This window comes from Ornithodoros turicata, chromosome 1 (genome assembly GCF_037126465.1).
Source record: "Ornithodoros turicata isolate Travis chromosome 1, ASM3712646v1, whole genome shotgun sequence".
In the NCBI taxonomy this organism is placed as follows: domain Eukaryota; kingdom Metazoa; phylum Arthropoda; class Arachnida; order Ixodida; family Argasidae; genus Ornithodoros; species Ornithodoros turicata.
Window position 1 is genome coordinate 77,915,497 of NC_088201.1, and position 12,092 is coordinate 77,927,588.

The window sequence follows — 12,092 nt, forward strand, 5'->3', positions numbered from 1 at the left end:
GCTGCCTTGGAATATGGGAACTTCCTGGAAGCAAAGGTGGAGAATGTCTCCAAGATGTTTCGGTTCCTTCTCTCTCAGCTGGTTGTCCACGAGGAGTCAAGGTCGGCGGATGTCGGCGGATCTCGCAGGTCGGCGGATCTCCGAGGATGCAACGAGTACGCAAGGAGCACTGGGATTTTTTGAAATCGCCTACTGGCTTTGCCTGTGTGTTAAGCATGCGCGAGCTGCTCATGCCGGGAGCCCTGGCAAAGCTTTGAGACTGATTTGTTGAATGACTGATAGAGAGTCGTACTCAACCTTTATAGAAACTGTCCTTGTGCCATTTTTCAGCATCTTATTTGTATCACCCTGTTGAAGGGCAATGCTGGTTGTCCTGTCCACACATGAATTTTTCCCACCCACAAAATATATGTGGACGCGTCAACGTAATAATTGTACTCGGCTTGCAATGGTTGTATCGCGTCGAACAGCAACAACCGCGGCGAACATATAGACAGAAATATTTTGTTCCCTTCAATATAATACCATCGCACTAATAAGATGCAGTGCAACAGCACGGGTACAGCCAACGTCTCCACATCTGTTTTTCTCCCTTGTCTGTGTCTGCATATTTACATTTCCCGCTTTACCGTCGTAGTAAGTAGGTTTGTCGAAGATTTCAATCTGTAATTCTAGCTGCAATCTCAAATCTGCAACTGTTCTGCTTAAATTGCTAGGAACGTCACGTCCTGGTGAGGTGGAAGCGAAGCCAATAGATCTCTCCCTGTTTGTAAACAAATGATGTCATAGTATTCGACAGCGCCACCAATTTGGTAAAGTTGAACTACGCTCGAAGGTAGAGACGAACAAGGTCGCGCTCGAAAGTCAAGGTCTTGAGGGGATTACGATGGTCCCTGAAAGGGACCACACCTTCGGTCCTACTTTTCTTTTAGTAGGAGCACTGGTAGGAGGCAGCTAACAAGTGTCCATTCGTGGAACCCAGCCTTCCCCTTCCGACTCGTTTCGGCTTCAGTGTGTCTACCAACGTCATGATGACGTTTCTCGGGTAGAGGTTTATTGTGCAGTTACAGGACTCGTGGAAAGCAGTATGTAGATATGGGTTTTCGTCTTCGCATCTTTCTTTTTTATTTTTTTTAAAGGGGGGGAGCAGATGTGACCAGGAATTGCTAAGGTACGTAGACAGAATGGCGCAGATGCATGCAAGCTGGTGGATATACTCTGCTTTTTTTTATATGTATTCGCCCATCGTTCAGGCATGCCTATCATAGAGATTGCTAAGGTTGGCAGTTTTGTGCATACTTTTGCATGTATGCAGTTTTGTGCATGCAGTTTTACGCACATTGAGGATAAACTTTCGGGTCTGTCGAATGCTTCCTGTTTAGTGTAAAGAATGGATGTTATTCTATTCCCGCTATGTGAACCGTGAGCAGCAAATCGCCCCTGGCGATGAACCTCCCCATCCATCCTCTTAAAAATAAAGGTGTTGTGCGCGGCAAGTTTGAACAGTCACCATGCATCTCAGTGGACGGAATTGAGCATGGATTCAAACGCCCTTGTAGCGGCCGTATGGCCAGTGCGATCACCAGCGCAGGTAGCGCACTTGGCGCGAGCATTAAACTATGGTGAGCTCACCATCTAGCTCACCATTGCGGCCAGTTTGGTTCTGGCCGCCGACCGGATTCCCTGCCTCTCTCTCTCACCTAGTCGCGACACCCTTTTATGTCATCTGCCGAGACCGAGGCATTCGCACTACAAGCCGCTTTGAGATACGTCTCCTCGTTGGCGGCCAGGGCCTGGACGATCCTCACCGACAGTAAAGTGGCTCTGGAGGCGCTGGCCACTTACTCTGCTGCAGTCAACAGTGACAACTACACCACGATCGTCGCACTGCACTCTGAATTTATATCCCTGGGACAGGGCGTGGTATTCAAATGGATTCCGAGCCATGTCGGACTTTCTGGCAATGATCGTGCTGATGCTCTTGCTCGGCAAGACCACGACACTGAGCAACCAACTGTCCTTCCCCTTTACTGTCCTTTCCCTTACGCTCTCTATGTGCCAGCTGAAAACCAGCCGCTTTATTGCCAACTGCACGCTGCTCTTTCAGCAAGAAGATATATACGCCACCAATGCCTTCTTTAAATCCATGGACCCGCTAATGGCACATGCTGCGCCTGGCCGCGCATCGAGGAATCGTTGCTTCATCGGCTGCGGCTGAATGTGGTGCGAACTCCACTCCTCCTCTTCAAGATTAGCCAACGTTCATCACCTCTTTCCCCCACGTGTCATGTAGGAGGTGACGTGCCACACGTACTCCTTGCCTGCCAGCGGTACGAAGATCAGCCGTCCAGTCTCCGGCGCCGTCTCGCTCATCTAGGTTACCGAACTCTCTGATACCTCCTATATGACTGTCTGCACAACGATTAATGAAGGGGCTGTTTATTTTTTATTTTTTTATCCTGTGTTTCTTCGTAATTTTGTGTGTCTTTGGTGCTTTTATCCTAATTTTTGTTTGTTCCTTTTTGGGAATAGCAAGCCTGCATCATGCCCTTTCCCTTCTGTTTTCTCTTTTTTATCAGAATTAAACATATCGCCCCCCCCCCCAAATTGCTCTTCGGTTACAAATCGCGTGCTATTGATACGCTCGGACGTTATCAGGTAATTTTTGTTCTTTCTGACCCGCAGTTAAAGGTGCACACATTGGTCAAACATACAATCCTCGCGAATTTTGATCACACGCCCACATGTTATGACCAAATGTGCTCCAGATAGTTTAATGTTGCACTAAAATAATATCCACGTCAGGCATGCGCTCTGATTGCTTATAAATAGTGGAACTGACACGTGATTGAAATTCGGTAAGAAATCTGGTTTCACGGGAAAAAGGCAGACCCACAAATAATCCATAGGATAATTGCTACCTGCTCGTGGGTCGTTTTGCGACAGTCGTGGTTGTGAGGAATATCGCATGTGGGTCATTCCATGCTAAATCACCCAAAGGTCTTGCTCGACCCCCTTCAGTTTTGCTTCAAAAAATTATCATGGACTCCTTATTGCAAATAAAGACACTTTCCCGAGTTTTACTGGACAATGTTGAGCCGTTGTCGATTTAGGCGGGGTTAAAGTTCGTCACAATCGCGAAAACCATGCTACGAAAAAAGTTACCTACTGAGCAGGGTTTTGAGTCTAGGTGGACTTTAGTGACATAGAATGAAAGAGCGTGGCCCTAACATTCTGCCAATACCAAGTTCTTCCCTCGTGTTTCATTTTCAGGCAGCGAAAGAGGGCTGCTTTTTGGCGCTATTTCTTACAACTTTGCGCCTTGCTAAGGGCACTTTTCGCACAAGCTGGAAGGGACAAATCAATTCAGCGTGTTCTGTATCTTCCATACTTCAAAGTCACATGTTTTGAAGGCCGACCACACAATACTTTTTGCCCCATTTAACCCCAAATGCCGTACTTTCGGTAAAGTTGGCCGTTTTCAACGCCATTTTTGAAAATGAAGCGGTCGGCTGAGAACAATCCAAATAGATGGAGATGACAGATCAATATCTATACTAAAGCATATAAAAAATTGAGAAGGTACTTTTTGATTAGGGCGAGAAAGTAATTTTTATATCCCATCCACTCCACACATAGTTACGCTGAACGGCGCACGGGTGGGTCACGAGGCTTGGTTCGGATAACGTTTTTCCGTGTGGTGAAGTTTCCCTATCCCTTATGGAGGACCAGAACAGACATTATATTCAGCTAAGTCACATCTATGCTACTACCGCGTACTAGCCCAAGACGTTCATGTGGTGCTTGCTAATCTATCCACACTGAACAGCTGGCTGCTGATGATCACCCAAGCAGGCTGGAATTATAAAAACAGTTTATTTGCAATTCAGACTGTCTACATATTTTCTTTTCGCGATTGTAACAGTTTGAAGTAAGAGCAAAAAGATACCCACGTAAATCAATGCCCAACGGTTTCATTATTATTTCATATATTCTTTTCAAACTTTAAAAAGCAAAGGCGACCATTGGTAGGGTATCTCATTAGAAGTGACCATTACAATTTCCTCTGTACGGCGAAAAGATAGGTCTTGAACGCTGCTCCGACTGGAGTTTCCGTGCGTGCCACGCACTTTCATACCGCAGTCCTTCATTTTGCACGCGCGCATTTGCTGACGTTCCTACTTCGGCCATTGTTCAACACAACGACTTCAGCAAGAAACTTGGAGCAATAACAACCTTTTTGGTTAGTCGGCATGCATCACATGTGAGAAAGACGATCATAAACTAATCAGCTGAGCCGCGGATGAGCTCTCCTAAGCCGATTTCAAGGCCATGTGTTAAAGGTTACGTGGGTGTACGAGCGCGTTTTTGGACGCTACAATGCAGCAAAAGCTATCCGCTCACAACGTGATCTGCGTTGCTATTAATCATAAGAAACGTGCATTTGAAGGGATAGTATAATTTGCTCATAATGTCCTTGTGAGTGTGAAAGCATCGCTGTCGTTTCTCATGACTACCACTTTAAAACGCCGCGAATGAAAGACTCTGAGAAACACCTACTAACAATACTTACCAATGCACTGATAACAGTAAAAACTACACATTTGATTACATTAACAATTTATCAATTATTATTAATCAATCAATTAATTTAATTGATTAACAAAAGGGCTGGCAAAAACGAGGAAATGCTCATATCCTGCCGCACGACGCGGCTTGTGAAACCTAGGCACGCGGTCTGTTCTCGCGCCTCACCGCACAGGGAGCCGTCTCGTGCGGCCCTCGCCTAACCATGTGGGACATAAAAAATATTTTGTCGCCCTTATCAAAAAGTACCTTCTACATTTTTTATATGATTTAGTAGAGATATTGATCGGTCATCTCCGTCTATTTGGATTGTTCTCCGCCGACCGCTTCATTTTCAAAAACGGCGTTGAAAACGGCCAACTTTACCAAAAGTACGGCATTTGGGATTAAATGGGGCAAAAAGTATTGTGTGGTCGGCCTTCAAAACATGTGATTTTGAAGTATGGAATGTACAGAACATGCTGAATCTATTTGTCCTTTCCAGCTTGTGCGAAAAGTGCCCTTAGCAATGCGCAAAGTTGTAAGAAATAGCGCCAAAAAGCAGCCCTGTTTCGCTGGCCGAAAATGAAACACGAGGGAAGAACTTGATATTAGCAGAATGTTAGGGCCACGTTCTTTCATTCTATGTCAGTAAAGTCCACCTAGACTCAAAACCCTGGTCAGTAGGTAACTTTTTCGTAGCTTGGTGTTCATGATTCTGACGAACTTTGACCCCGCCTAAATCGACAACAGTTCAACATTGTCCGGTAAAACTCGGGAAAATGTCTTTACTTGCAATAAGGAGTCCATGATAATTTTTGGAAGCAAAACTGAGGGGGGTTGAGCACGACCTTTGGGTGATTTGGCCTGGAATGACCCTCGTATCTTGCCACGACACTTTCGAGGTGCTTGTTTCTGTACCGGCTCTCACATTCATGCATCACCATCGTGATAACGTCGTGCTGTTTTCGTGGCGTTCTAGTGCATCAGTTGTCGTGCATACTTGATGCGTCTATATGCATGCTTTGTCCACCCGGTGGTTAGGCACGGCAGGATGGGTTAGCAGTAGAGATGACAGCGTTAATAAAATTAAATATAATTAGCTAGGTTTCTTCTTTCTTTGTTTTTACCATCATCTCAGCAGATCACCCTACACAGTCAAAATAGAACATTACCACATAACACCGAGCAGAGCCAACTGTAATTGAGAGTGATATCATCGTTCTCCCTCCTGATTTGTTGAAAATATGATAGACGCGACTTTCTTGGACACGTTATGCAATGGTCAAAAATAGGCGGATCCGTCATGTCTTCAACGAACCAAGAAACAGAGCGATATTATTCTAAATGACAGTTGGCTCCGAGTGGTGCTATGCGGTGAAGTTATGTTTTGACAGGGTAAAACGCAATGGACGCTGGGTTTAAAGCGTTCTCACATTGGCAACCTGAACCTCGCGAGGGTGTTATTACTTTATTGAACGCGCAAGAACGAATTAAAAAACAAACAAGTTTGGTTGTTTTGTGGCGTGCGGTGTTCGGTCAATCCCAAATTCCAGAAGCCCTGTTCTAAGGGCTTCTCCTACAAATAAACAGCCTCGCTATCAAATGCTTTCAGCTGTAGATTGTATCCGATACACGTTATAATGTGATGATGATGATGATGATGATTTGGGTTTTTTTGGCGCAAAAGCTGCTAGGGCTATAATGCGCCAAACAACAAGGTAATGTGATGAACCTAGTTAAAAACTTGATGCTCATGTTAAAACACTTGGTTAGTGGTGGCTTAAAAAAAACATGAAAGGGTTAAGAAAAGAGCTCACTGTAAAATTCACAGTTTGTTAAGATATCCGATATCCTTTAAAAATTTATGTACTGCAGTAAAAGGAACAATAGCCTCATCACCCAGCAAAAGAGCTGGATGAAGAGGTAAAGAGTAACGATAAAATTCAGTGAAATGATGCTGACGATAACTTTCATGTAACGGGCATGTAATTAGAATGTGTTGGACAGAAAGGGGCTCTCTACAGCTCACGCACTCAGGTGGCTCCTCTCCACGTAGCAAAAACCCGTGAGTCATGTATGTGTGTCCAATCCTTAACCTGCACCTTAAGACATCGTGTAACCTGTTTTCAAGACTTTGTGAGCGATTTCCTATTTGAGGCTTCACCAAGTGCAGCTTATTCTGCTCTTGTGTGCTCCAAAATTGCTGCCATTTCATGTTGACAGCATTCATCAAAACTAACCTGAGGTCTTGAAAAGGAACATCAAAGACTGTTATGTCAGCTGAAAGTGCAGCTGCAGCTGCACGATCCGCATTTTCATTACCCTGTATGCCCACGTGGCTTGGCACCCAGCAAAGGGTTAAACGATAGCCCCTGTTAGCTATTTTATTAGCTAGACATCGTGCTTGCTGCACAAGAAAATTTTTTGATTTTTGCACTGAACATATTGCCTGTAAAGAGCTGAGGGAATCTGTATAGATGACTGATGACGCAATGCAATGTTGTAAAATATAGTTGAGTGTTATGATGATCGCATAAACCTCTGCACTGAATATCGACATGATTTTGTGTAAACGATGAGTTACTGTGACTGTCCCAGTTACCATGGCACAAGATACACCAGCATTAGTCTTCGATCCGTCCGTGTAAAACGCCACGTGCTTTCCAAAGCTTTCCCTTAAACTTTCGAACTCCTGCTGCAGCACAGTCGTGGAAGTATCGCTTTTTCTGTACTTGGTCAGTGACGAGTTGGAATGTGGTGGTGGTTGCCATGGAGGCAGGCTCCCACCAAATTGCAAAAGCTGGGTGTTGTAGTGGGTAAAATCATAAAATTCAAGTTCTCGTAAAACTCGCATGCTAAAAGGAGGGACGACTGAAGACTTGTTTAAGAACAGTTGTTCAAAAGGCGTCCTTGTAGCGCATGAGAGCGCCGCATGTTGTGGATAAGTACGAATCTTTAGTGCGTACATGACACTAAGATAAGATCGTCGACTTCCTAAAGACCACTCCTTGCATTCGACGTATAGGCTTTGAACGGGTGACGTTCGGAATGCTCCGAGGACCAGTCGCAAGCCCTGATGATGTATGGGATCTAAGCACTTTAGGACAGACTGGCGTGCCGATCCATAAACTGCACATCCGTAGTCCAGCCTGGACCGAACTGTAGACATGTAGACCCTGTACAATGTTTCTCTGTCTGCCCCCCAGGACCTGTGAGACAGGACTTTTAAAAGGTTCAATGACTTCACGCATTTAGCCTTCAAGATTTTGATGTGGGGAAGAAAAGTAAGCTTTTTGTCAAAGACAAGACCTAGAAATTTACATTCTGTCCCTATAACAAGATCACTGCTGTTCATTTTAAGTGATGGCTCGGGAGACATTCCTCTAACTCTTGAAAATGGTACACATATGGTCTTGTCTGGGGAGAATTTAAAGCCATTTTCACTGGACCATTTAGTTAGTCTGTTAATTGTGAGCTGCAGCTGTCTTTCGCACATGGCTAGGTTGCAGGAAGAATAAGATATTTGGACATCATCAACATAGAGCGAGTACTTGACTGAGGTGGGTATAACCTTAGCGATAGAGTTCATTTTAAGAATAAATAGAGTAACGCTCAAAACAGATCCTTGAGGAACACCATTCTCCTGTACAAAAGGACGCGAAAGGATTGTGCCGAGTTGGACCCTGAACGATCTTCCCTGTAGGAAGTCGGCGATGCAGTGGAACAGACGACCACGTATTCCACATGAATGCAAATCAAGCAAGATTCCATATCGCCATGCGGTATCATAGGCCTTTTCAAGGTCGAAAAAGACAGACACACAATGTTGTTTTCGTACAAAGGCTTCACGTATAAAAGTTTCTAAACGAACAAGGTGATCCGTAGTGGAACACCCCGTCCGAAATCCGCACTGATATTGGTCAATGCACTCATTTTCCTCAAGATAGTGTATGAGACGGTTATTTACCATTCGCTCAAAAGTCTTCCCAAGACAACTTGTGAGTGCTACAGGCCTATAGCTTGATGGATCTGACGCATCTTTTCCTGGTTTTAAAAGCGGGATAACAGTTGCAACCTTCCAGCGAGAAGGGATATGTCCTCTTTGCCATATAGTATTCAAGAAATCAAGAAGACTTTCCAGAGAAGTGTTTGACAAATGCTGTAGCATGGAGTAGGTTATTCGATCTGGTCCAGGCGCTGTGATTTTTGATGATGACATTGCCCTTACCAATTCTATCATTGTAAAAGGCTTATTGTAGGAATACTTCTCGTAAGCTCCACTAGGAAAATTATGTTTCTCCTTCTGTTTTTTTATTATTAAGAAGTCACTACTATAATGCAAGGAGCTCGAAACCCCCTGAAAATGCTCACCAAGAGCATTGGCCTGTTCATTCATGTTCTGACACGTTGTGCCATTTACTTGTAACAATGGGACAGTAAAGCTGGCATATTCACCCTTAATTTTCCTGAGTCTGTCCCATACTATTTTTGAGGGAGTCTTCGTACTTAGTGATGACACAAAATTTCTCCACGATTCACGTTTAGCTTCTCTTCGTATCCGCCTTGCTTTAGCCCTGGCCTTTTTAAATAGAATTAAATTTGTTGTTGTAGGGTATCTTCGAAAGGTACCCCATGCACGGTTTTGTTCTTTACGAGCTGCCTCGCAATCATTCGTCCACCAAGGCTTTGGGCACTTGGGGAGACGTCCGGATGTTTGCGGAATAGAATTAGTGGCTGCTCTAATGATCGTGTCTGTAATTTTTTTGCTCATTTGTTCAACATCCATACCTTTAGTAGAAGACAGTGAAATATCGGCTTCTCTCTGAAACATGCCCCAATCTGCCTCTGATAATTTCCAACGAGGTGGACGTGTTGCAAGGGTATTTGAAGACAGGTGTAATTTTAAGGTAACTGGGAAGTGGTCACTTCCACGAGGATTTTCATCTACTGCCCAGTCCAGCATTTGGAAAACGGATGGGCTACACAGAGAGAGATCTATTGCAGAGAACGTCTGTGTGGCAGCGTTCACGTATGTTGGTGTACCAGTATTGAGTAGACACACCGGCCTTGAGAGTAATAGCCGTTCTAACATTTTGCCACGACAATCCGCCCTTGTGCTGCCCCACAAGTAGTTATGGGCATTGAAATCTCCCAATAAAAGAAAGGGTGGTGGGAGCTCGTCTAAAAGACTTTCGAGTTGTTTTTGTTCTACCAGGCCTGACGGCGGTAGATATAAGGAACATATGGTTAGGACCCTGTGAAGACATATCTGAACAGCAACTGCCTCAAGTGTTGTTTTCAGTGGAAGGTGTTTTGTAGGGATGGTCTTTGATGTGAGGATAGCGACACCACCAGATGCACGTATTGCACCAGCTCGATCTTTTCGGAACAGGTCCCATCGCCTGAATGTATGTGTGTGTTGTGGATTCAGATAGGTCTCTTGTAATGCAAAACAGAGTGCATCATACCTGTCCGAAAGGTCATTGACATCGTCAAAATTGGAGAGGAGCCCTCGACAATTCCACTGAAGGATCGCCATAATAGAGAAAATGAGGGAGGTGTGTACAAGACATGTCTGCACTATGAAGAAGAGTGTACTGTTTGAGGGAAGCTTCATTATTTTTTCTTTGGGGCCATTATTGGCTGTCTCGGAGTTTTCTTCCGAGCAGCCGCTAGTTCTTTTGGAGATATATCAGGAAGTGAGCCACTTCGTGAAACATCTCCCTTAGGCTTCCTTTTGGATTGTGAGCTCACGCTCGTGAATGAGCCTTGTGAGCTCGTGTCATCATCGCATTCCATGGAGCTTGCCTCCACGGTTTGCGATGATGAAGGTGGCGTCTGTGAAAATGACGCCACGGAAGAGGCTTGCGAAACTTTTGTTACTGTTACGGGAGGTGGTGTTTGAGAAAGAGGTGTATGTGTTTCTTCACTTTGTGTTGAATTTTCTGTCTGTGTTGCGCACGAAATCATCCTAGCTTTCTCTTTAACGACAGATGAAAAGGATTTCTGGAACAGGAAGGGAGATGCCTTCTTCCTGGCTTCTGGATAGCTTAGTTTCTGTGTAACTTTGATGTGCATAACCTCTTTCTCAAACTTCCACTTTGGGCAAGACCTAGAGTATGAAGGGTGGTCACCTGAGCAGTTAACGCAGTGATCAGGCCCTCCGCACTCTTTGGAGTTGTGGTCCTGTTTGCTGCAGCGAGCACAGCATGCAGACCCTCTGCACGCATCGGAAGGATGGCCAAAGCGGTTACATTTAAAACATCTAAGTGGGTTAGGAATATATGGCCGCACTTCTGCAGTCAGATATCCTACCTTCAGTCTTTCTGGTAGAGTCGGGCAGTCGAACGTGAGAATCGTGTTGCGTGTCGTTATATATTCATTGTTTTTCCTGATTTTTATTTTCTTTACATCAATCACCTTCTGGTTTTTTAGATTTTCCAGAATCTCTTCTGAAGGGACATCGATGAGTTCTACTAGTGACACCACACCACGGCAAGTATTAAGAGTTCTATGCAAGGTTGATGTTATGTTGATTCCCAGCATTTGTTGTGTATTCAGTATGCGCTCACAGTCGGCTTCCGAGGTGCATTTCAGAAGTAAGTCACCCGATCTAAGGCGCTTGATTTCGGTCACATTCTTTGACAGGGATGCCACCGCCTTCTCAATGAAGAATGGCGACATTCTACCTAGTGGAGTGCTTTTCTCAGTATCAGTGCTCACACTACTGACAACTATGTATTTAGCTTGGAAGGTGTCGGACACCTGTTTGAAAACTTCGGTCCGCGGACGCTTTCCGCCCGCGATCAAGGAAGGAGAAGAATATTTTACCATAAGAGGTTAAGGAAATGAATGTTCCCATTGGTCACCCACACTTCACATTCATACATGTGGGAAGGTCCCGGAGTTTTAAGGAAAACCCATCGGCCGGGGTTTGACCAAGACCCCGACCGCCACCGTTCAAGGCTTCTACCCTTCGCCTTTCATCCCCTCGGCACGGTACGGATAACACCTTAGGACTGGGCGCTGGGGTCCGTGGTGGCGCCACTCACCAAACACCAGCCTAAGCCGGTGCCCCCTGCGGGGACGTTATAATGTAAAGTCCTTATACTCACAAGGTCCGAGAAGCGGTTGATGCCCAGGGTGTAAGTGTGAAGCCCCATAGCATACTCTTCATTGTGCTGCCGAATAACTTCTACGTTTGCTTCCCACAAAGCCTTCCTCTGTGCATCCTCTTCTGGTTCATAGTGCTTTCCGTACACGGCCTTAAAGTGCTCCCATTCATAAGCAACGTCACCACCAGTGGTGGTGGTGGGAATACCATGCACCGCAAGCACACAAGCAACCGTAAGCGCGAACAGAGCCTTGAGCAGAAACATTGCGTCAGGGATCAGTGTGTGATGATGTGCCGCATTCTTGTGAGCTTAAATATGTGTCCGGTATTGAATATTTGCAGAGTTAGCGTAAAAAGGCGCTCACGTGTAACTACCTTCCGTAAGATTGATGGCTTGATAAAAACTAGT

The 12,092-nt window shown here is 45.0% G+C and overlaps 1 protein-coding gene across 1 annotated transcript in view; it reads right to left on the reverse strand.

The window, feature by feature from the left end:
- LOC135378424 (procathepsin L-like) overlaps window positions 1–11,998 on the reverse strand; it is a 32,403-nt gene extending 20,405 nt beyond the window's left edge. Inside the window, exon 1 of the mRNA XM_064611452.1 lies at window positions 11,685–11,998. Within this exon, the coding sequence (XP_064467522.1) occupies window positions 11,685–11,948 (264 nt within the window). The 5' untranslated portion in view covers window positions 11,949–11,998. The remainder of the gene's footprint in view (window positions 1–11,684) is intronic.
- Window positions 11,999–12,092: the final 94 nt, after the last annotated feature.